Below are 24,267 nucleotides of genomic sequence, written 5' to 3' on the forward strand. Positions count from 1 at the left end.
TGTTTCTCTGAAAAAGCCATTTTTGACATGTTTTAGAACATACTGGATGTGAGTGATAGAAATTGAACGTAACTGCCTAATTAAATTACACTTTGCTTTGCCTGGGGGCATCTGTTAGTGTGTCTAGATATTACAGTGTGCTTGCTTCAAGGTGTTAACATTTTTGTCTTTTCTGTTTTGCATAAATAGCTGGAAGGGCCATGTGTTCTGCAAATACAGAAAATACGCAATGTTGCTGCACCAAAGGATAATGAAGAGTCTCAGGCTGCTCCCAGAATGTTACGTTTACAGATGACTGATGGACACACAAGCTGCACAGCTATAGAATACAGTAGTATGTCAAAAATAAGGTGGGCAACTTTGCTTTTTGGTTTATTCTCATTTCCGTCTCAGATTTTGGAAATACGGGAGAACTTTAAAGTAGCATGCAGAAGTGTATATGAATGTAATTTACAATGCTCTTTATGCTGAAGAGGATTTTTGCAGCCATCTGTTGAGTCAGACTTAACAAGGCAAGCAGGCTTATGAGTGTGTGCTAACTTGAGACAAATCTCAATTTTTTTCGCAGATTTTTTGTCTGACTTGGTAACGAGAATGTCACAGCCCTGACGCACCTAACCTCATGCAATTAGTGTTGCTTTACCATGGACAAGGCTATAACTTGTACCAAATTAGTCATTTTTTCTTTAGTTAAAAATGAAGGACAGAAGAGCTAATTACTGCTGAACATGGGGATTTCTTGTGTGTGTAGTCATTAAGTTATTGAAAAAGATCTCCAGTGTGTAGTCTCTGGAGTTATGGTATGCTTTGCTCTTCATTCCAGATTACTTTCTATTTAAAAAGCATCTTCTTCCTCTGTCTGTCTCTGCTAGATGTGTAGACCTTTTGTACTTCATTTTTAAATGTCGTCTTTGTTATACTGCTCATTCTGAGTAGGAAGCAGCTTGCAGTTCAGAGTGAAGATGATCTAAAAGTAGAGTACTTGATGATATTTTAATTTTAGCTTGAGCCCTCACAACTTGGAATATCATATTCCAATGCGAGTATAAAAAGCGCAGAAAAGGAAGGCAAACAGAGTCCTGCGCTAGATTCTAGAGCAAACAATACACACAAGACCAACAGCCAGTAAAAGACATAATTTAAAAGTTCTTAGATGAAGTCTCCAGTGTCACAACTCATCACTTTCTGTAGTAGTGACAGAAGTTCTTGTTTTCTTTCTTGTCTGTTTTTTTTTTTCTGATCTTATTTTCTTTGCTTCTGTCAGAACAATATAGAAAGTCCATTAATAGTGCAGAGGTTTAAGTTACTAATGCTAAAATTGTCTGACTTCCCTGTGAGTGTTCCTTACCATGCGGTATGGTTCTGTGACTGCAATGACAGCTTTAGCATATTTTGAAGAGGTTATTATCTCTTACTCGAAAGGTTATAACACACTGTCCTCTTTTGTTTCTTACTGTAAAAATAATCATTTCCAGATTGTGTTGCTTGCCACATCTTTCAATTAGGAGTTGGAGATGCATGATACTTTTATGCATCTGCTGTTGTTTTTATAGGGTAGATTCAAATGAAAAGAAGATAGGTACCTTCTTGTGGGAGTTGACCACAGAGAGCATCCATCTGCTTTTAAATCATGGAGTAATGAGCGAAGAAGCACCACAAGGTGCATGGTTTTTATATTCTGGAACAGTTGTGGCTGTTAGCAATGTATAGAAGGCATCTTTCTCAACTAGTTTTCTCCTAAGTTAAATGTCTAAAACAAACGAGATGATTAACCATCTGGAAATCTTCCGTTTATTAACTATAAATGAGTCTTAGGATGAGGAACTTATTCTTAGACAACTGACTTTGAGACATCTTCTGTTAGTCTAGACAAATCACATCCTTAGCTTGGTACTGTTAAATTGGATTTTAACCAACCAGACAATTTGCAAACATTCATCTCTGTTAGAATCTAATTTGCAATATGGCATCTTTGTGTAATGAATGGGAAGTGTTCCAAAAAAGCTATTGAAAACTACGGTGCCTGTTGAAGGAGTTATTGCAAAGGTTTTTGATGCTAATCATTTATTATGAAATATGAAAACGTTGAAAGTATAATAGGAATAGTTTTGTGTGTGTTCTTTTTGGTGGCAAAATATTAATAAACATATGTGAAATACTTGGTTTTGTTTCTGCTTGTAGCTTGAACACTCCACCTGGAACAAAAATTAAGCTTTCAGGAATTGTTGAAGTGAGAAATGGATTCTTGTTGTTGGATGACAGTAACACTGCAGTTCTCGGAGGTGAAGTGGAGCATCTTATAGAAAAGTGGGAATTGCAAAGGGTGAGGTAACACCACTGGAAATGCTTGTTTTACCAGATGCAAATTATGCTTTGTCACTAAATGTAATGTGTCAGCTGTGAACTTTTCCACAAGAAGCTTTTAGAACTTTACTGTCCAAGTATTTTTAAGGATGAAGCCAAGTATGTGTAAATAGATCAATATATTGTTGCAAATGAAATGGAAAGTTATTTTTGCATGGCAACTGATTCCTTTTTTAATCTGCAGGGGCAGAAAACATTTGTCAACCATATTGAATGTATTTCAGTGCAGTAATCATAGAATCATTTAGGTTGGAAAAAAACACAATGATCACCTAGTCCAACCTTTAACCTAGCACTGCCAAGTCTACCACTATACCATGTCCCTAAACATCACATCTACGTGTCTTCTAACTAACTCCAGGGATGGTGATTCAACTGCTTTCCTGAGCAGCCTGTTACAATGCCCCACAGCCCCTTCAGTGAAGAAATTTTTCCTAGTTTTCAACCTAAACCTTCCCTGGTGCAACTTGAAGCCATTTCCCCTCATCTCATCTCTTGTTGCGTGTGAGAAGAGACCAACCCCCAACCCACTACAATGTCCTTTGAGGTAGTTGTAGGGATTAATGAGGTCTCCCCTGAGTCATCTTTTCTCCAAGCTAAACAGCCCCTGCACCCTCAGCTGCTCCTCATAACACTTGTCCTGTAGACCATTCACCAGCTTTGTTGCCCTTCTCTGGACACACTCCTGCACCTCAGTGTCTTCCCTGTAGTGAAGGGCCCAAATCTGAACACATTATTTGAGATGTGGCCTCACCAGAGCTGAGTATAAAGGGAAAATCACTTTCCTACTCTTGTTTGCCACACTGATAGAAGCCAGGATGCTGTTGGCCTTCTTGGCCACCTGAGCACGATGCTGGCTCATATTCATCTGGCTTTCTTCACTCTGAGGATGCTGAGGCACTGGCACAGGTTGCCCAGGGAAGCTGTGGATGTCCCATCCCTGGAAATGTTTGAGGCCAGGTTGGATGGGGCCCTGGGCAAGCTGATCTAGTGGGAGGTGTCTCTGCCCATGTCAGGAGGGCTGGAATTAGATAATGTGTAAGGTCCCTTCCAACACAAACCATTCTGTGATTGGCTGTCAACCAATACCCCCAGGTCCCTTTTTGCTGGGCAGCTTTCCAGACACTCTTCCCTCAGCCAGTAGCATTGCATGGGGTTGTTGTGCCCCAGGTGCAGGACCCGGCACTTTGCCTTGTTGAACCTCATACAGTTGGCCGTGGTGCATTGTTCCAGTCTGTCCAGATCCCTCTGTAGATTCCTCCTACCCTTGAGCAGATCAACGCTCCCGCCCAACTTGGCATTGTCTGCTAGACTGTTTGGTTACTTCCCTAATGGTTGGTCACTTCCCATTATGAGACCAGAACACTGGTTTATGGTATGAAAATGTTAAAGAATGATGCCTTGTACAATCTGTAGATTGTAATTGTAAATTTTTGGGGCAACAAAAAGAAGTAGTGTTACAGAAAGTACTGAAGTTAGTAGCTTACATTGAAGATTTCATCAGTGCGTTAGGTAAAACTATGATTACATGAATTGGAGGCTTTAAAGTCCTTCAGCAAACTACAACTACTTGTAAGTTCTTTTTCATTTGTTTTAGCATGGTTGCTGCAGGAAACTTAGGTGGACTTCCTCACAAATACGTGGAAGTGCCTAGGACAAGAAATTGTGACCCTGCTACAAATAGCCCCAAAATCTTGCTGCATCTACCACTACTTATACTACTACTACAAAGAGACACACACCTATATTATGTCCATGTATATAAAACAAAGAGTAGCTTCTTATAAGGACTGTTTCACTGTAAGGTACTTTTGTTGCTGATGCAAAGTTTGGCACAGTTGTTTATTGTTTTGGCTAGCCTTCTTTGATATTGGTTTGCATTTTATAGATACGAGCGAACTGGGCCAAAATTAATTTGAACATGAGATACAGAATCAACCAGAATGGAGAGTGTGCTTGGCATTCTTTTTGTGCTTTTATCATTGACAATATTAAAAAATGTATTAATAATCCTGAATTTAAATAAAATTGCCTGCTTGATTAAAAAAAGGGTTCTGGGACAGAACCAGAACCATCCCATATTATCATTTTTGTTCATATTGACTATAAAACATGTAAGTTTTCTTTCCAAATAAAAGCATTAAGCTACAAGGTTGAAAAAAGGGACACAAACATCTTACATGTTCTTAACAATATCAATTAGTTGGAAAGAGAAGGCTTTACAGAATCAGCTAGCTTTATTAGTGATACTTTGAACAATCTGTTTTCATGTTTGTTTTACTAGTGAGTTTTGGCAAGTTAGTTCTTGTGTTTATTCTACCTGTGTTTCAACAAAGAAACATTGTTCTGTAAATACTAATTAGTTTTTGAAGTCAATGTCAAGAAATAACTACAAAACAACAACTGCTTACAGTAAAGCAAACCTTTTTATAACCATAGTGCTGGTAAGGGCAACTTTCAGCACTTGTTAGCCGCTTAGTTTGACTTTATGTGATATGTTCAAAAGAGTTTGTTTTCACTGATTTTCTGTTAGATACATTATAGGAATTTAATTATTGCCTATTGCTATTCCCTGAGTTCTCTGGTTCCATTTTGCAGTTTGAATAGAAGAGAACAGGTCAGTTGAAAGGGCCCTACAAAGATCCAGTCCCTTCAGGACTAACCAGAAGTTAAAGCATTGTAGTGAGGGCATTTTCACTCTGACAGGCGTGGGGTGTCACGCACCTCTCTAGGAAGCCTGTTCCAGAGTTCGACCACCCTCTTGGTAAAGGAATTTTTCCTAATGCCCAGTTTGAACCTCCCCTGGCAAAGCTTTATGTAATTTCCCTGCATCCTATCCTCGGTTACATGGGGGCAGAGACGAGTACCTCCATGTCCATTTCCCCAGGAAGCTGCAGAGAGTTTGGTGGACATTCAATTTCTTCTCCTCCCTGAACAGCTCACAGAACATGGTCCAAGTTTGCAGCAAGAATGTAACCATGTCAGCTGCAAAGCTACGAGGAACAAGAAATCAGTTTGGACAGGTGAACCATGGCCACTGCAAGTCATAGATCCACGTCTATATCCGGGCTGACAACTAGACAGATAGGGCTGAAACAAGTCTATAGAAGCCACATGCTCCTTCGGTAGCACTTTCCCCATGAACTTAATGTTTTCCCATTCAGAAAGCTTTACAAAACTGAATGGTTGACAGTAAGTAAGACTGTCAGCTCTCAAAGATATTCGAGCAAGGACATTGCCACTCCTTGTCTAATCGTGCCAGTCAGGATTAAATGAAATACTGAACAGTGTTTGCATAAAAAGACAGAAAACTTGTATTTGTGCTACTATTTCAATTTTTTTCAAGTCAATTTCTGTTTCTCCACTATGATATCTGAGGAGCGTTAATTGGGCTTCCTGTGTAGAAGATGAAATAAATAAGTTTGTTTATACTTGCTTTAAAAATCAGTGCTATTAAGTCAAAGAATTTTACAAAGCTTTGGGATTAAAATTATTTGTCCAGTATTAAATTATTGCCCTGATACCTGCCTGTCGGCTTAGAGTTGCATTACCGTTTTGTTCCATTCAGGATGATATTTGAAATTGCTTTGGGGAGGAATCAGACTTTAGTAATAACAGACTTGTACTACAAATACTGTGTATACAGAATGAATGCAGTGTCATCACACAACAAATGCAGTTCAAGTGGAATAAGCGTTGTATTCTTTGTAGCAATAAAATTTGTTGTAAGGTAATTATTGCCTTTAAATTTCTTCCATTTTTTTTTTTTAAGTGTCACCATTTAAGTGGCAGTAAATAAATAAGGAAGGAGTAAATGAAAAGGTTACCATGTAATCTTTTTTTCTTGATTATTTAGAAATAGAAGACAATGCTCCACGGACTTCTTTAGATGAGAATTCCAAATAATCATTCCTTCATAGTGTTCTCAGTGTTCTGGGGGTAATTAGGTTGTTTAAACCTCATTTGAAGGGCCAGGTGGTAGTGTTTTTTTTTTTTTTCTTCTTTGGTATTGTTTTAGCACCAGTGGCTTCAGGGATTAGAATAGTTTCTACAGAGCCAGACTTCAGTGCCTCATGTTGTAAGGACAGCATGCGTGATGCTAACCTCAGATGATGTCTGTAATGTAAGATACCTATTGGACTTAGTCACCCTAAAGTCATTTTACAGTCAATAGGGAAAAACAGGCAGGTTTTAAGGCGTCAGGTATCCGAGGGGTGACATATTCCCTTAGCAGTCCTTGTTTGCCTTTGTCTCTTAAAAAGAACCTGATGTCACTGACTCAGATACAGACATTTACATTGTAGATGTTGTGAAAAGTTGGGTGAAATGAATCATGCGTGAAGTGCCATGTAGTGAAGTACCACGCTTGGCTGTAGAGGCGTTTTTTACCCTTCACCTAGAATACCTCCCCGAGGAACCAGCTTGCCCATGAAATGTACTGGGCGACTTTAGTTAGCAGCAGCAAGAATGTACTGGTGTGCTCCAGTGATCATCCCTTGCTTAGCTCATAATTTGAAGAAGGTACTTTTAAGTGAACTGGTGCTAAAGCAGCAAAAATTTATGATTTTTGCACTTGCAAGTGCTTTGTTTTGAATAATTTATTGAATGTTGTATCAACTTTTTTTACTGTGGGGCGTGAAGAAAAGTTTGTTTGTTTACTTATTTTTACCCTTGGATATGTTTAATGATCATAGATGACTCTGAAAATGTTCTTTGCTTATGGAATAAAAGTGGGTAATTTCAAGAGTGGGCCAAAAGCCTTAGCTTAGTAAAACCTTAGCTGAATTAATATCTTAGGTATCTTTTGAAATTCCTTGATAATATATGGTAGTATAATGGCGTAAAGCATATAGACGTTTATCCTGCAGTTTTGTGATGGAGATAAAATCAATTTTACATCAGGATAATAAATGCATATAAGTAATTCTAATAAATACATCTAAGTAACTCAGGGTTATAGGTTATAATACAGGGTTAAGTTTAAAATATATATTACAGTGATGTATGTAACCATGCATGACTGTCCCAGTGTTTTAACACACAAAAAAAGTCAACAATAACAACAAAAAGGGCAATAAGAAATGAAGAAGATAAATGCATTATGCAAAAATGTATTTTTTTTTTTTTAAAGCATCTTAATCGTCGTTAAGGGCCTATCTTCCCTTAATCCAGTTCTGACCCAAATATATCTGTTTAGTATGAAATAACTAGCACATACCATTATGTCAGTTCCAATGAATTTCATTCTTGTGCAGGTTGTTGCTGTTGTCAGGATTTGTAAAGAAAGAAACAACACATTGACTATGAGCAGATATTTTAAAGCAGTATCTTACAAATCCATTTCATTTCTGTTGTTGACTAGTTAGTTATATTTGAGAATGCTTGTATTTTGCAGGTCTAGATTGCCAATTGCTGACTAGCTATTTAGAGCATTTCTATTCCATAAATATTAATAATGATTATGCTTACTGTTACGCGTGTTCTTTTTTTTTTTTATCTGAAGAACTGCTAATCAAGTTAACATGTGTACTCTTCTTAAGGCCACATGAAGTGTCCAGCTGGCACAGTGTTCTGTTTCCGTGACTGACGCAACAATTTTCTTTTACAGAGTTTAGCAAAACACAATAGGAATAATATTGGAACGGAAGGTGGCCCTCCCCCTTTTGTGCCTTTTGGGCAGGTATAGTATATTTCTTTGTCATTCAGCTGTAACCTACAAATTATAGCCATGATAGTTCATAAAACATTTCATAAAAAATCTGATATCTAGGAAGAGGTAGTTCCATTTAAATATAGACTATTAATGCACATTTACATCTTGATGATCTGGATACTAAAAAATGACTTTGTTTAAAGAGGAGGTGGTGGGTGGGAGGGCATAGGTTTTGATCTTGTCATTTCATTGTGCCAATTTATATTTAATATTTTTCTCTCGATTGCAAACTTAAAATTTTGTTGTATGGGACCTCTGATTTTTCCTGCAATGTCTTGAAGGCACCCGTCTATACTCTTAAATGACAAAGGTATTTACGAGAATCATATTAGCTACATCATGAAATAAGCTGGAAATGTACAAGTGATTATTTTTGGCATCTCTGGTGGACCAGAGTTGTTTGCAGCAAAGGCTATAGCTGTAGCTAGTACTCAGTGTACATGTATGTGATTGTATTATTTAAAGCTGTGCTCCAAATATGTTTTTGTTTTTCTTTTTCTGCAAATGAAAGTAGACAGAAGAGTTAATTAAATCTTTATTTTGTGTTACCAGAAATGTGTGTCTCATGTGCAAGTCGACAGTAGAGAGCTCGATCGCAGAAAGACTCTGCAAATGACAAATACTGTAAAACCTGCTGCTGACAACGATGAATTTGAAAAGCAGAGAACAGCTGCCATTGCAGAAGTAGCAAAGAGCAAGGAGGTTAGAATGCATGTGTTGCAGCATTTTACTTCCTGTAGTTGATCTTTTCTTGTTAGTTTAACTCTCTTAACTGACAAACGCTTTCTGATGTTTGCCTTCTTAAAATTCTGTTTATGTATTTTCTTGAAAATATGAATCAAAAACAGAGAGTCCTTTTGGATTGTTGAGTATATTTTTATTTGAATAAAGATAATAAATGCATCCTAATGTTTTATTGTAGCTATAATTTTGATTTGATAGCCCTATTAAAATAGGTGATTTTTGCTATTCAGCTAACAAGATCAAAGTAGGCAATAGAGGTTACTAGTATTCATTTGCTTTTTTCATTTCTGAAAACCCCATGATTCTTTCTGTTCAGCCTGGTAAAACAGCTAGGAAGTTTTGTTCTAATGTGTCTGTTTTTTATGCCCCCTGTTGGTTTTCCATTTTAGGAAATGGAAATTATGATTTGTTTGGTAACTCATAAAAACTAGAATAATATGCATGTTTTACAGCCTCATTTGGTCAAAAGAGGAAAAATGTTGAAGTCCTATTTAATAAATTCATCATTTTTTGTGTGTCTAAGTGCTTTATTTGTTGATGCAAAGCATAAGCATAAAAAATACAGCAGCTTCAAATTTACTGCAGTTCTTGTACTAGCTAAATATTAAGGCATATTTTCATAAGTTCAGTTTACTGAAATGTTATTTTTTTGCTTATCTAAAGACCAAGACATTTGGAGGAGGTGGTGGTAGTAGCAGAAGTAATCTGAGTGTGAATGCTGGAGGGAATCGAAACAGGGAGCTGTTCCAGAAAGAGAAGATAACGAAACCTGAGGGAAAAAATGAAGGAGTCTACAGAGAACTGGTAAGGTGTAAGATTTAATAGTAACTTTAAACATGCATACCATTAAAAAACAAAGCTAACAAAAAAAATAAAAGACCCTTTTTAAAAGGGCTTTCATTTGAATTTATTTTGAAGTTTGTTTAGAACAGTTAATGTTCTTTTGTACCTTACTCAGAAAGGTATGAGGTTCAATGTGATTTTTGTAAAGTGTTATTATCCTATTATCCAGTAAAAATTAAAACCTCACAAAAGAAGAGCTGTACTATGTGTGGTATAGATCGTTGCAGTCTAGTTTTATTTTCTTGAAATAAGCTCAACGGTTTCGCATGTCAACATTTATCAAATCGTTTTAGGAAGGAAGACTTCCATCCGTTGATTTCACCATATCAAATGATATTTTAGTGTAGATTTTCTTCTGAATTAATTTAATATTTATTTTAAGAATTCATTCATTTGACATTGAGAAAAGTACATGGTACTTGTGATATTTAAAATACCAAGCTAGAAATACTTTCCTAGTGACATGTCATGCTGACGTAGTCACAAATAATGTTATATTTTGAGTAAAGTGGGTTACCATTGGAGAACCTGAACTTTTCCTCCTAATTTAAAATATCACATTCCAGCGTATTTCATAACTGTATGCTAAATGAGAAGAGTTCTTTCGATTCACTGCATTGAATTAATTGTGTATAAGATTGGCAGTCATGGAAGTTTATTTTGCTCACTTCAGCAATCTGAAAGTCTTTGGAAAAAGTCTTTGTTATAAAAAAAAAAAAGTCTTTGTTATAAAAAAAAAAAAAATCAGGACAGAGATTTGCGCGCACACAATAACAATGAATGATTGATTCTGGTTTGAGTGATGAAAGCAGACTGACTGAAAGAGGTTTCACAATAATAATTCAGTAAACTAGGATAAAGGTTTTTATCCCATCTGTGTGCTACCTTATGAGAAACCTGAGGCACTGTATCTTTATTTACAAAACAAGAACCAAAGAAGTAGTTCCTGCTTTTTCGTTGTAGATAATCAGTAAATTGTGCAGGTCAATCCTCCTTCTCTCTTAATAGTACTACAAATAGGGTATGTCCTATAATTTTCTTTGCCTTTTCATTTTTTTTATAAGATAACCTACAAGATCTGTATGGTGTAAATGGAGTTGAAGGGAAAGCTTTTCACATCAATGGATAGTTCAGATATTACCTCCTTTCACAAAAACTCTTTGTATTTGAAAAGTTGTCTTGCCTTTGGGTTTCAAGTTGTAACCTATTGAAGAGGCTTTTTTTATCCACAGCTGATAGTACGGGTACTGTATTTGCAAGTCCTCATTTCTTGCTGGTCTTTGATGAACATAGCTGTTGTGTACAGAATTTCTACTACTGAAAGGAGGAGATACAGAGTAAACTAGAAGTTCTCTCCTTGCTCAAAGCAGCTACTTAACTTCAGGAGGGAGAAGAGTGAAGCAGGCTTGCTGATATCGAAGCACCAGTAATTATCTCTCTTGGACCCTTGTTCTCATGCAGAGAAATTTTGGAGAATGACCCAGATGAGGAAGCATTATACTCTGTTATTAAAAATAAGATGTTATTTAGGCAACTGAAAGTTGAATTCAAGTGGGATGATGATTCTGTGTTACACATTGATACTATGTTTTAGTCCACTGTACTTTAAAGACCTTTTTAATTGCTATTCATTCAGTTACTCAATCTGCAGACATTTGATCAAAGAATATTGTTAAACTTGGGAATTAAGAAGGGTACATGAAATCATTGAAGGATGAAGGGTACATAGCCAAGCGTATAAGGATTTTACCCAAGCTCTGCAAAGTCATGTCTTGCTCATTACAGTAATTTTTGGATAGTAAAATATGGTTTTGAAAGTTATTTGAGTTATATCTCCTGTCTCACTGAAGTCTAGTTGTTATACTAGTATTGCTTTGAGAGATTCCTTTTACATTGATTGAAGAACGTTAAATTTGTACAGTGAAGAAAAAAGTACAAAAGAGGAATTTCTGCTTGAAACCATCTAATACTAGAACCAAAAAGTCAGTGAACTAAACAGAAATAATTGAAAAAAAATCTCTAACAGCTGGTTGTTTAGAACTAGGAAAGCTTGTCTGTGAATATCATATGTAAATCTGAAAAGTTTATCTATGAAATGTGAAAAAGTGTTTCAGGTAATGTAAGATTAAAGTCAAATCTAGTGTTTTTGTAAAGTCTCTCATGTAATTTATGATAATTTATGTGTGTATCTTTCCAGGTTGATGAAAAGGCTCTAAAACACATAACAGAGATGGGTTTCAGCAAAGAAGCAGCAAGACAGGCACTTATGGATAACAGTAACAATCTAGAGGCAGCATTAAATTTTCTTCTGAACAGTAGCAAACAGAAACCCCTTCAGGGACCACCACCTAGAGGTATAACTTGAAAAGAAATGCTTCAAAACAAAGTGTTCATGAGCAAAATAATTTGTTTACAGTGCATTACTAATGTAGTTATATAAGGTATATATACATATTTGTTTTCCTGCAAGTTAGAATGCATTGCAAACCTGAGAAATACATAATAATTAGAAAAGAATTTTGTATTATGACCTTTTCAAAATTTTTGAATTTGAAATCACAGATTTTAATATCCTTACATGGAAAATATCTGCATCTGTTTTGTCAGTGATAGTTTTTGTTTTTAAGATGGGGAATACAGACATTTTATAATTTAAGTATAATAATAATTTTAAAAAGTGTAGATACTTCTTATTTTCCTCCTCCCTCACCCCCCAAATAACTGGTTTTTACCCTTACAGGTAAAGGAAAGGGCCGAGGCCGAATAAGACCTGAAGACGAAGAAGAGCTAGGAAACGCCAGACCGTCTGCACCAAGCACATTGTTTGATTTCTTAGAATCCAAAATGGGTACTCTAACAGTAGAGGGTAAGTCATTGAAATTGATGCATCTGGAACTAATATTGGGCAGAGCTGGTGGCATTCTTTTTTCTAACTTGGTCATTTAGAAGGTGACTCCTAGAAGTTCTGTTGCAGTCAGCAGTAAAAAAACGGAGTGCTTTTCCTCTCCTTTGAAAAAAGGTCAAATAAATTTCAGTGTGGTAGTTTGTATTTCTCTCTTGACTGTCAAAAGCCAAGGGTAAAAAAAAAAAAAAAAAAAAAAAAAAAAAAAAGTAAATCTAGGCTGTTTATTTCAGGCTTAGGTGTTTAGAAGTTAGTAATTTTGAAATTAAGTGGGATAAATACCACTTATCAAATCTAATTTGATGAAGGCACTTGCAACTTTAATGGGCTTTTCTTCGTGTTCAAACTTAAAGGAAAAACTGGTAACACCAATCTTCCTTCCTGAGCTTATAAACAACACATTCTGTGTGGCACTCAGTTTAGAATTTAGTAATAGCAATATGCTCAATTGTTTTTGTGTTCCCTTTGTCTGACAATCAAAACAAATTAATAGCAAAAAAAACTTTTTGCTATTAAAAAACCTTTTTGCTATTAAAATATTAAGCAACCATTTTCTCGTTGTTTTCACGTTTAATAACTGTAGGGACTGAACAAAAGGAAGGAATATCGAAAGAAGGAAGACAAATAATCTCGTAGAAGACCTGGGTTTTTAGTTTAATTTCCTTTTCCTTCTTAAGAAGCCATACACGAATGTAGTCTATGAATCAGGATGCCTGTTTATGTCTAAATCATTCTATACTTCAGAAGCTTTAACAGACAGATGCATTAAAAGAAAAAAAGTTGATTTTTCATACCTCTTGAGGTCTCTAGAGGCTGCTGTAATATTAAAGTACAACTCACAGTAAGCTGAGTAATAAAAGGAGATAATTTGTTATTTTGTGTATGGCTTTGGAGATGTTTCAGTAGGCAGTGTGAAATGAAAATGTCTGCTTCCATTATTTAACATGAAGTTTTGTGATGGAGTTGTAATTTTTTTCTCCCTATCAAATAACACTTCCCTGAAGGGTGAAATAAATGTTGTATTATTTTGTATGAACCGTTGTTTTCTAATGAATGAGTGCACTTAGGGAGTCTCAACATTTATATATAATGATTTCAAATTGAGTTCTGATGCAGTCTTTGTTGTCTGTTAATAATGCTTTGTTTACTTTCACTGGATTTAAAAAAAAAAAAAAAGTGAAAAATAGGCTTGTAGTAAAAGATGAAAACTGAACAGAAGGTGGTGGTCATGAAAAAACTAAAAAGAAAATATTTAATGATGGAAACACTTTTTAGTTCTGTTTTCCTACTGTAGTGATTCCTAATTATTTTGTTGAATACTGTCCTGGAAGATTTCTTTAAAAATGTGCAATATTTGTTCCTGTTTTTCCCTACACCTGATGAATGGGCAAGATGTAATGTTTAAGAGATGATTGATAATTTCAGAAATAGTTAATGACACAAACATAAGAAATGTTAGTAAAAAAAAAATGGCAGAATTTTATAAATGACAGATATACAGTAAATGTCAATATAATAACTTTATCCTCCAACTCGCCTAAGTCATGTTTCCAATGCTAATGAAAAAAAAATAGAGCTGTATTCTACCTGGGAACTTCTAAATGGCCATTGATAATATTAATGAACTTTCTATATTGTTTTTTTCATCTACATGTAGTTTAAACTCTTAGTTGCCTTTTTTTTCTGGAAGAAGCCAGGCTGTATACAGCAAGCATTCTGTCAATAACTGAAAATGAAGTGCATGCAGTCAAAACCATCTCACTGATTAAAGGCTGTTAAAATTGTGAGAGAATAAATAGAGGCACTTAATGTCCTTAAAGGATGAGAGTATGATAAAATCAGGATGGACAGAATATACTAAATATTTATGGAAATTCAGCCTTCAGGTCTGATCCAAATAGCTTACTCTTCACAGCTATTGAAACTGGTTTCTTACACCGTAGATTTAGAAGTGCTTTGTGTAATCAAATTTCATGTATTGCCTTTTTCAAAGGGGCATACTGCTGCTTTTCACCAGTATCTCCAGTAATTTTTGGCAAGGCGTGACTTCTGTCTGAAGAGAAATGACACACTGTTTTGGAATTTGTAGAAGTTATGATGAAGGACAAGTAACTAATAATAAATACATTAAAAAAAAAAAAATCTAATCTTATACAGAGCCAGCTGGTGGATGCTTAATTTGTATTGAGAGGAATTGCTGAATTCTGGGAGGAAAACGGTGAATTTATTAAGCATTAATTTATCCAATTGACATTTGAAAATATATAGGTATATATGTAGGTGTGTGTTTATATAAAAGTATATATACAAGTGCAGTTATTGTAGATACGTATGATGTCTAAGGTAAAGTGGTCAACAGATTTTTTAAGTTTGGAGATGTTGATGTTAAATTTTTGGTGTAAAGGTTAAAGCTGTTAGCTGTTAAATGTATCCAGAAAACTGCAAACAAGGAAAAGGGACATAAAAGCAAGTAAAATTAAAGAACAGTTAAATGGCAATGCCGAAACATACTTGGGTATGTTGACAGGCTTGTTGCTGCAGTTCCCAATATATGTCTTAAGAGAGTTCTGCTGACATACTTCTAGCATGAGACCATTGTTGATTTGCAAATGAAGAACTGAGTTCCATTATTTGGTAAATCAAACAATATGGATTCTCTTTGAGTAGAAATTTGACCCGTGCTATTGATTTTAAAATATTAGCAATAATAATAATAAATCAGTTTTCTGTTCCTGCTCTTAATTTGGCACTAGTACTACTAGTACTATAGTGGAAACATTAAAAGACTCAGAACACCTGAAGCAAGGAAGCTTTTCCTACAGCTTGGAAATTCTTCAAATGAAAAATATGTTTGCAACTCAAAAGCAAAGTTTAAATGAAACAGAAGTTTATATACTTTTTTAGAAATGAATGGTGCTTTTCGGTATGTTGATTTGGAGCCTTCCGTAATCTCTGTGACCAAGACTGCATGGCTACAATTTATAAGTAAAAGACATTTTTTGTAATTTACCAGTAGGAATATTTTTTCTCTAAGGTATATACACTGATTAAAGTTAATGAGGTTGCATGTACACTGAAAGAGGCACTTAATTTGTATGTGAAATAGCTTTTCCATTCAGTGTGGATGCAAATTACTGAAATGTTGCTGTGTTCGAGATTTGCTGCAAAAAGCATGAACAGCCATAAAATCAGTAGGCACCTGCACCTCAAAGACAAGCAGAACATCACTGCTTTGGTTAGTTGAATCAGAGAACTTTTTGTTAAATGTGTTATTTTTGTAGTTTATGTGTATTAAAATGTGTAAACTATTCATATTTTGGTACAACAGTGAATTTATGGTTAGTTGTTAATTGTGTATTTGTATTTAAGAATAATTACTGAGTTAGAAATGAAAACTTTAAGCTGCATAGGCTGGCGTGATCACATTTTCAAAAGCACGTGTGGGGAATTAGGCTTGAGATCTGTTTCTGGCAACTCATTTTGTTTACCAAAGATGAATTAGATTTCTATGATGAATAGAAATAGAAACAGTGGTAGTAATTTTTCTTTCTCGTTACACAAATTGATTTTCCTTGGAAAAGTTTTGTGTTTATCTTATCCAAGAGATTAGAGAGAAGATATTTTGAGAGAAGGCTTTTATGTATGGCTGAAGACATTTAAAGGAAAAATAATAGATATAATCCCTGTGGGTTGTAAGCCTTTCTTATTGTCAGTAATTTAACAGTAAGTAAGTAATAGTATTTTAGCAAGAACTATGAAAGGAGTGAATTGCTTCTTTTAAAATGATATTGCTGATTGATAGTTTTTGCTTAGCAGGAGTTTAATGATTCTTAGGATTTGGCACATATGTAGGCAATGTTCTGTGGTGTATTAAAGCATAGTGGGTTTTGATTAGAAAAAATGCCTACAGTAGCATTTATACTTTGGTTTATAATCTCCATTTATGTGTCTTAAGCATAGATACACTCCACTTTTGTGTAATTTTTTTCCTCTTAACTAAAAATAAAATGTTTTCATAAACATTGTAGGAAGAAAAATACAATTCTGAGGAAACTTAGACTCCAAGCTCACTTGCCAAAAATGTAACATATTTTGTAACATGGCATGCAGGTTTTTTTTAAACACTTGTAAAAATCATTTTATGAATTATAATTTTTGATGTGGTGTCCTTCTCTGGAGGTCATGCTGTTTGGAGGAAAAAAAAAAAAAACAAAAACAGAATTTGATACCATTTTTGAAGTTTAAACCATGTTCTGATTATTTTGGGGAAAAAAAAGCCTTTTTTCCCTTCTGAAGAAATAATAATCATTTTTCTTCCTGTTATTGGGAAGTCACTGGGCTGTACATTGGTTGCTCAGTTTCATTTGGTCAGTTTTTATTTTCCTTACTGAGTGTGTGAATCCCATGGGAGTAATCCTCTGTTTTTATGCCAGAGTTTAATTTATCTTGCAGACTGCCCTTCAGATGGATTTTTCAAGAAAAGCATCGGCGTGTGCTGAATTACAGGTGTTTTTTTTTTTTTTTTTTTTTGTCTCAGAAGCCCTATTTTTCTTTGCCAAGTCTGAGGAAAACCTGTGCAGTTTGAATTCAAACATTTCTTAGAAAACCATTTATTGAACATATTACTTCTCTGCCATTTTTATGCCTCTGTTGTCATTGAAAATATTCTTCTTTAAATTTTTAACTAGTTCCTTCCAAGCTGAGATGACACAAGTATTAATTGTGTGCAGTGTCCTGAGATATATATCTGGGGTGATTATACCACTCTGATTTCTTTCTTCATGCAGTGGGTGTCCAAGCATTTGCAGGAAACAGGGTGTGTATGTTACTAGCTGCTTTTTCATTTCATTTGATCCTGTAAGTTAGCAGTAGAGACGTGTATCTGTTGTTGTCCCTGCCCGTGGCAGGGGCTTGGAATTAGATGATCTTTAAAGTCCCTTTCAGCCCAGACCATTCTGGGATTCAATCTTCCCTTGGTATTAAAAAAGTAGTAGTAGTAGAAGAAGATGCCTTGGAGGAACTGCTAGAAACAACTAAACATGTAACATTACATGTAGCATTACCCAGTAACGGGTCCCTTTGTTGATTTTCTGAGAACAGCTATACTAAGGAAGGCCCAGGCAGGCAGGTTTTGCTGTCTTTATGTAGAATCACAGAATACAGCTTCCAATGAGTTTAAAAAAAAAAAAAAAAGTTAATTGTTCTGCAGTATTTCTGGTGCATTGCTGTCCAATATGGTCTCTAAAAGCCCAGTTTGTTTTTCAGATGTTGATAGAGGTTCTTTGTTTAGGGGCAGTGCTTTTGTACGTGGGTGTGCACTATTTACCCTTACACTAAAGCGTGTGTTCAGGAGCATGTGATTAACAGGAACGGCCACTTCATCATCATCACTGGTGTTAGGCTTCTTTATCTTTCAGGCAGATTTAAGTTCCTTCTAACTGATTGAGTGCCTATACAGAAGCAAAACCAAAAGACAGTTTTGCTGAACTGGGATAAATATTTTTAATTTGGTCTTGTAGCACGTTTTCTTCAAAAATGGCTTATTTGATCTAGGGAGAAAGTGTCTAAAAAGAGAAATGGTTTCTTCTCAAGCACAGAGAGGATTGATTTGCTCTTCTCTGTATGTCTCTTTGCTTTTCTAATTCCCTCTGAAACCACAGTACTTCCTGCTCATTGTTGAGAATTTCTAAAATCACTTCTGAATTATCAGTAACCAAGCTAGGTGCTTCTGTTTGTGAGCAGGTACTGCAAACCAGTTGCTTGATTTGTTATCATTGATTTGGCAGCTTTGCCTACTTGGATTTAGACCAAGCAGAAAAATACTTATAAATCAAAACAGTTTTGTATCTTGCTTGGTTATTTAACCCACACAAATTAGTGAAAATAAGATGTGTTGGATCTTTTGCACTGTGGTATCATGTGTTTTTGATGTCTTCATATTTATTTATTTTTTTTACAGAAATATTATTTTTAAGCTATTGTAGCTGTCAAAAGGTACAATGAAATATCTGACTCTTGCGTGATCTGCTAGTTCATTAATTGTAGGACATAGTATTTAGGAAGTGTTCTTCATTTAAGTGAAATGCAAGAAATTCTTTAAAAAAAAAAAAAAGCTTCTACTGCAGTTCTATTTATTATTTATTTTTAACTCAGTGATTGGTGCCACCTGTGAAAAACTTTGTGTTAAATTTAACTAGCTTGAGTTCTGTGTGGACAGAGAAACCTGATGACTGTGAGAGATTAAAAAAAGTAGACAAAAATTGCTGGAAACTTCTTTGCTTGTACTTAAATTATTTCTGCTACTGAACACAAAGATTTTTCCATTAATCTTCTTCCTGTTTTTCTTTGGTTACAAGGAACAGTTCATCCATCTCTGCCAGCTCAAATAGGTAAGCACAGGGATTTCAGGGGGAACAGAACAGTGCCAAGAGCTCTGACTGTAGAATTAAGGAAGACCGGACAAAGTGCTTAGGACCAGGCATATTTTCAATATTGTATCTCTCTGTGGTTCTTGAGGACAGAGAACAAGCTGGTGTTTCCACCTGCTAAAAACCAGAAACTTCTGGCAGACACAGCTACACCTTTGAGTGATTCAAGAAAAGATTAACTTTGAAATTATTTTTTGTCATTAGTTGGTATAGTTGGTGATAAACATAATTTTTTTGGTCATATCATTGACCCAGGCCAAAACATTTGCAGTTTCAGATTGAAGAGGCAATTCTGCACAGTCTTCCCAAGGGAGGTGCTGTGCTCAGTGTGGATGTTTCATGCTCTTGCTGTTAAAATGAATCTTCTGTGCAGCAAAAATAATAATAAAAATAATGGGATGACAGAAAAAGCAAGCTAGAGGTGGCACGTCTATCTATTCTTTTAATAAGGGCTTTTTAGGAGGTGGGAGCAAGTCCTAGGCTGTAGTCTGTGTTTCTTGCGACAATAGTTAGGCTTTGACTGAAATACAAATTTAAACATGCAGTTGGGATTTAAAGGTGGTGAAATAATTTTATTCCAAGGTTAATTGCTTGAGCAATTAAGATCAGCATTTAGAAAATCAATCTTTTTTCTAATCTGATTTTTCTATGCTTAGCTTCTCACTGTCATATAATAATATGCCTTTCTTGTTACAGAGAGCTTTCAGAATTTGTTTTCCTAATAGGCATTTATAAAATATAATTGACTTGTATGTTATCCATCAGTTGTGTTAGCTCTGTGTGGATTGAGCTTTCCTAGTTTCTCATTAAAGGCCTTATTCTTTGACTGCTTTTTCTCTTTTCCAAGCAAACCCATTTATCAGTTCTCTTCTTCAGATATGCATTCCATAACTGCAGACAATGCATTTTAGTGGTTTGAGTGATGTATAACTACACTATCCCATGGGCTATTGCTTTACACCAGATCTGAGCATCCCACTTAATTTAGCTGCAGTAACCCTTACGTTCTTGGCTACCAGTGTTGTCTGCAGGAGATGCGTGACAAAGGAGGTGCTGACCGTATAGGAGGGTTTATAACAGATTTTTGACACAGATTTTTTACTGTCTTGTATTATTCTTAACCATTTGCTCGGAGATGTCTCAGAGGAAATACGACTAGTGGAGAGTGAACATTTGTCACAAGCAGCAAGACGTGCACTCAAACACTTGGGGATCCAGCCTCAGAGTTGTCCAAAGGCTAAAGGCGTTTATGTACTTTTGAATTAGAATTTCTGTCCTTTTCCTACTTAAGTGTTTTGCTTGAGATAAACCAGGATATGTAGTACATAGTTTTTTTTGGTTTGGTTTGGTTTTTAGTATGCTAACTTTTTTTTTTTTTTTTTTTTTTTTGGACAATTTTGGGCTGGCGTATATTATCTAACTTCAACTATCTTTTTCATGCTTTATTCCACTGTGCTTTATATATTCCCAAATAGTGTACTTTAGAAACAATAATGTTGATCTTTATGTAATTTGACAAACAAAACTCTTGAGTAAACTGGAGTTTACATAAGGTGTCATAATTGACATGAGGTATGTCATTAGGGTTAATACATTAATGTAGTATTAATACATTAGGGTTACTACATTAATATGTTATTAATTTTCCTCTAATTTTTGAGCCTTTTGGCTGATTTGAGGTAAAACTTGCTCTGGGAGTAAGTGTCTTAAAGATGTGCTTTCATAAAGGTATGCATAAAAACAGAATTCCCATTGGAGGAAAAAACCCATATCATTGCCACTGGTGTGGGAAAGGCCACCGTCTTTGAGTTTAACCACTTCATTAAACATGAAAAAAATCCACAGGAGAGAGCTACAGGAAAGTGTACTTCTGAAAACCCATTGCACATAGGGTGGTGTTGTTTAAATTGCATTGGCTGAGGTTTCCAGCTGCAGCAGGTCCTGCTGGTTGCTTGTAGGCGAGAGAATTGTGGTGGCTCTGTGCAGTCTTAATATATAAATCATCACATGCAAATGCGAAAATGGCTAAAATAACTGAGTGACAGTTCTGAGAAGACTGCTACCATTTCTCCTGGGTAAATTAAAACTACCCAAGAGAAGACAAAAGCCTTGTCATTAATTTTGAAATGGACTTCTTCCAGACCGCTTTCCCCAACTTCAGGTTATAATGATAATGACGGTGCTGAGGCATCTCCCTCTTTGACGGGATAGCAGACCAAATCTTCGTGCTAAATGCCAAATTAATGTGTTTGTTACTGCTCTGTAGGAACTTTTCTGGGAACTTTGGCTAGTAGTTTGTTGGAGGTGGGGCAAGAACAGGCTGAGAGGGCTTGTGACTCTTCAGCCTAAGGAAGACGAGGGAAATCTCATCCAAGTATGTAAATCCCTGAAGGAGGCTTGCAAAGAAGATGTAGCCAAGCTCTTCCTTTTGGTGGTGCTCAGTGACATGACAGGAGGCTTATGAGCACAAACCAAAACAAAGGAGGTTTCCTCTAAATGACAAGAAGCGCTTTGCTTTGAGAGTGACTGAGCACTGCCATAGGTTGCCCAGAGAGGTTGTGGATTCTCTCTCCATGGAGATTTTAAAAGCCATCTGGATGTGGTCCTGGGCAAGTGGCTCCAGGTGTCCCTACTTGAGCAGGGGGTTGGACCAGAGGACTTCTCAAGGTCCAACCTCAGCTATGCTGTGAAAATCAGCTGCTGCTACTAGCGGAGACGATGTCTGAATAACTTCTTTCATCACTTCACTTCTTCTAGAATCCCTAAGATTCTTTTCAGTTACTCAGTCAGACCTACTCGGTCAGACAGCCCATCTTTGTGAAGAACCTGTAATATTTTTATCTTGAGGCTTTTCCATTGACTGCTATTGACCAAGTAACACTTACTGTCATTTGACAGTTTTTGTTCGTAGACGGATTACTTCTGAATGTTAAGTGATAGATTGGCATGTCCTGGTAATTCAGGACTGCTGTGTATGATGTAGTCCACTGAGAAGCTAGTGCATTTTTACCATAATAGCTGAATCTTTGTAGAAAACATCAGATTTGATGCGTCTGGAGGTTAGAGTTGGAAAATGTCAAGTGTTCTGTGAGCAGCTTTCACGTGTCACAGTAAATAGGCCTAGAAAAAAATGTGTATATTCACCGTTAAGAAATTGTCTAATCTTTTTCCAAGTGCCTAACATTTAGTATTACTTGATTTTTTTCCGTATTATTTAAAATGCATTCTGTAACTGAAAAATCAGACATCCTTTAAAGTAAGCTTGTTGCTTTTGTATTGTGATCACATTATGTTGGATATCAATAACTAATTTGAATGTCCACTAGTCCTACTGTTTACTTGCAATTAGTAAGTTAGAAATTTCCTGTTGTTAAATAAATCATTAACATAGTAACATACTGCTAAAACTTCCGTTGCTTGAAAAACAGATTACGTGAACTCATGGAGTATCTACTTAATTCTGGGTGGAGGTATTCACGTCAACAGTTAAATATTTTTTTTTTTTTTTTTTTCATAGCTGTTACACTGTTTTAAATCTCCATGCTTCTTAGGGGAATAGCGGGTCTCATAACTTTCAATGAAACTTGTTTCTTAAGGTTCTATTTTGCACATAATTATGTTAAGTAGGTGAATAGCACTTGAGTTCTGAATTACTACTTTTTAAATTATGAAGGTTATTGCTTTTCTAAAGACAGAAAATATGGTCTCATCTGAGAATGCTTGTAACTTCTTATTGGAAACTGGTAAATACCCTAAATGTTCCTCTGTCATTCAACTGGCCATTTTGGGGAGGCAATTTCACACTCCATTGAATCAAAGTGCTGTTCAGAGATCTACTATATCCAGATTTTTTTGGTGGCTAGTAAGACTATGTAGTTTTGTTAAGGTGGCTACACAATAGCTAAAATTGCTTGCTAGATGCTGTGAAATTGAACAGAAATTTCAGGGGATTTTTTCCAGCTACAACAGAAAACGTGTATAGTTAATGCATTGAGGAAAAGCTGGAAGTATGATAATAACTGCCCTGCATGGTTTGTGATTGTCTTGCAATTGTAAGTAGTCCTTGTGCTGTCTGAGGTGAACACCCATCTCAGTAAATGCTTCTTAATTGCGAAAATGATCAAAGTTTGCAGATGAAAGATTTAAATTCTAAAATCATGCCAACCAGCAAAATATTAAAATGTCCAAACAGCCTATTCTAGTCAGCCTATTTCTACTTCTGTTGTTGGAACAACTTTTCCTCTGTCAATGACTTCTTTTAATGAATTTCATATTGTACAATATTAAACAATAAGATTTACAATGAAGCATTTTAGAATTTTTTACAACTTTAATGATGTGTACCAGCAGTAATGTTCGTGGCATTGGAAAGCCAGGAGTACTTGAGTGTTTGACTTCTTAGTGTCTGATGCTTTGTTCTGAGTGTCTGTGAAGAAGTAGGCACTCGGAAGTCGTCAAGCAGTTCAGTCATTTAATCTGTAATTAACGTGAGGAATACACATGAAAGTTAGTGACTGCTGCTTAAGATGAAAATAGGAAGAGTGGAAGCACAAGGATTTTACTACCAGTTTATACCAACATGTGTAAATGAATAAAGTCATGAATGGAGACTTGTGAATTAATTAGGAAGAGAAACGTTTCTAGAAGAAATTGAATTGAGAAGATTCCTGTGTATTATACAGAAGTGGGAAAGTTAAACAGTGATTCTTGCAAAAAAATTACAGATAGAAAACAAAAAAACAATATATTTTCATGTTCCACTTTCCAAGGATAGATAAGAGGTAGATTTCTAAACTTATGAGGAAGACTTTATTATTTAAAAAAAAAAAAAAAAAAAAGCAAACAACCAACAAATACATTTTGTGGATTTAAAAAGTAATCTTTTAATTTTAAAAGAAATTGAACATTTATCAAACTCGTTTTTGAGTAATATAAAAATTTACAAAAATTTACATTTTACATATGTAAAAACCACAGGTTTCAATGTCAAATTTTGCAGTAAAATGTTTATCAGGATTGTAGTCATGCTAAGCTTCACAGAGCTCCATGATCTTTCTGTCCTGCTCACCTCTCTCCAGCCCTGCCCAACATCCAGTGAAAAGTTTGCTCTGTCTCATAAGGTCCATGATAATTATGTTTTCCTTATCATCAGTTAGAGTTCTGGCTGAATCTCTTGAAGGTAACACTTGAGCGGTTCCTGCTATGGCTCATTGATTAGGGTTGTCACAGTTCTGTACTTTGTTACTCTTCCCATTATGTCTAGGTTGTCTGCT

General features: G+C 35.5%; 1 protein-coding gene across 1 annotated transcript in view; it reads left to right on the forward strand.

The window, feature by feature from the left end:
* The window catches only part of TDRD3 (tudor domain containing 3), a 104,166-nt gene that overhangs the window by 54,089 nt on the left and 25,810 nt on the right, over window positions 1-24,267 (forward strand). The window contains exons 4-10 of the mRNA XM_084294136.1: window positions 190-350; window positions 2,182-2,323; window positions 7,973-8,044; window positions 8,630-8,779; window positions 9,485-9,625; window positions 11,862-12,018; window positions 12,405-12,530. Coding sequence (XP_084150262.1) covers window positions 190-350; window positions 2,182-2,323; window positions 7,973-8,044; window positions 8,630-8,779; window positions 9,485-9,625; window positions 11,862-12,018; window positions 12,405-12,530 — 949 coding nt within the window. The remainder of the gene's footprint in view (window positions 1-189; window positions 351-2,181; window positions 2,324-7,972; window positions 8,045-8,629; window positions 8,780-9,484; window positions 9,626-11,861; window positions 12,019-12,404; window positions 12,531-24,267) is intronic.

The sequence above is a fragment of the Netta rufina genome (genome assembly GCF_964035555.1).
Source record: "Netta rufina genome assembly, chromosome: 1".
NCBI lineage: Eukaryota > Metazoa > Chordata > Aves > Anseriformes > Anatidae > Netta > Netta rufina.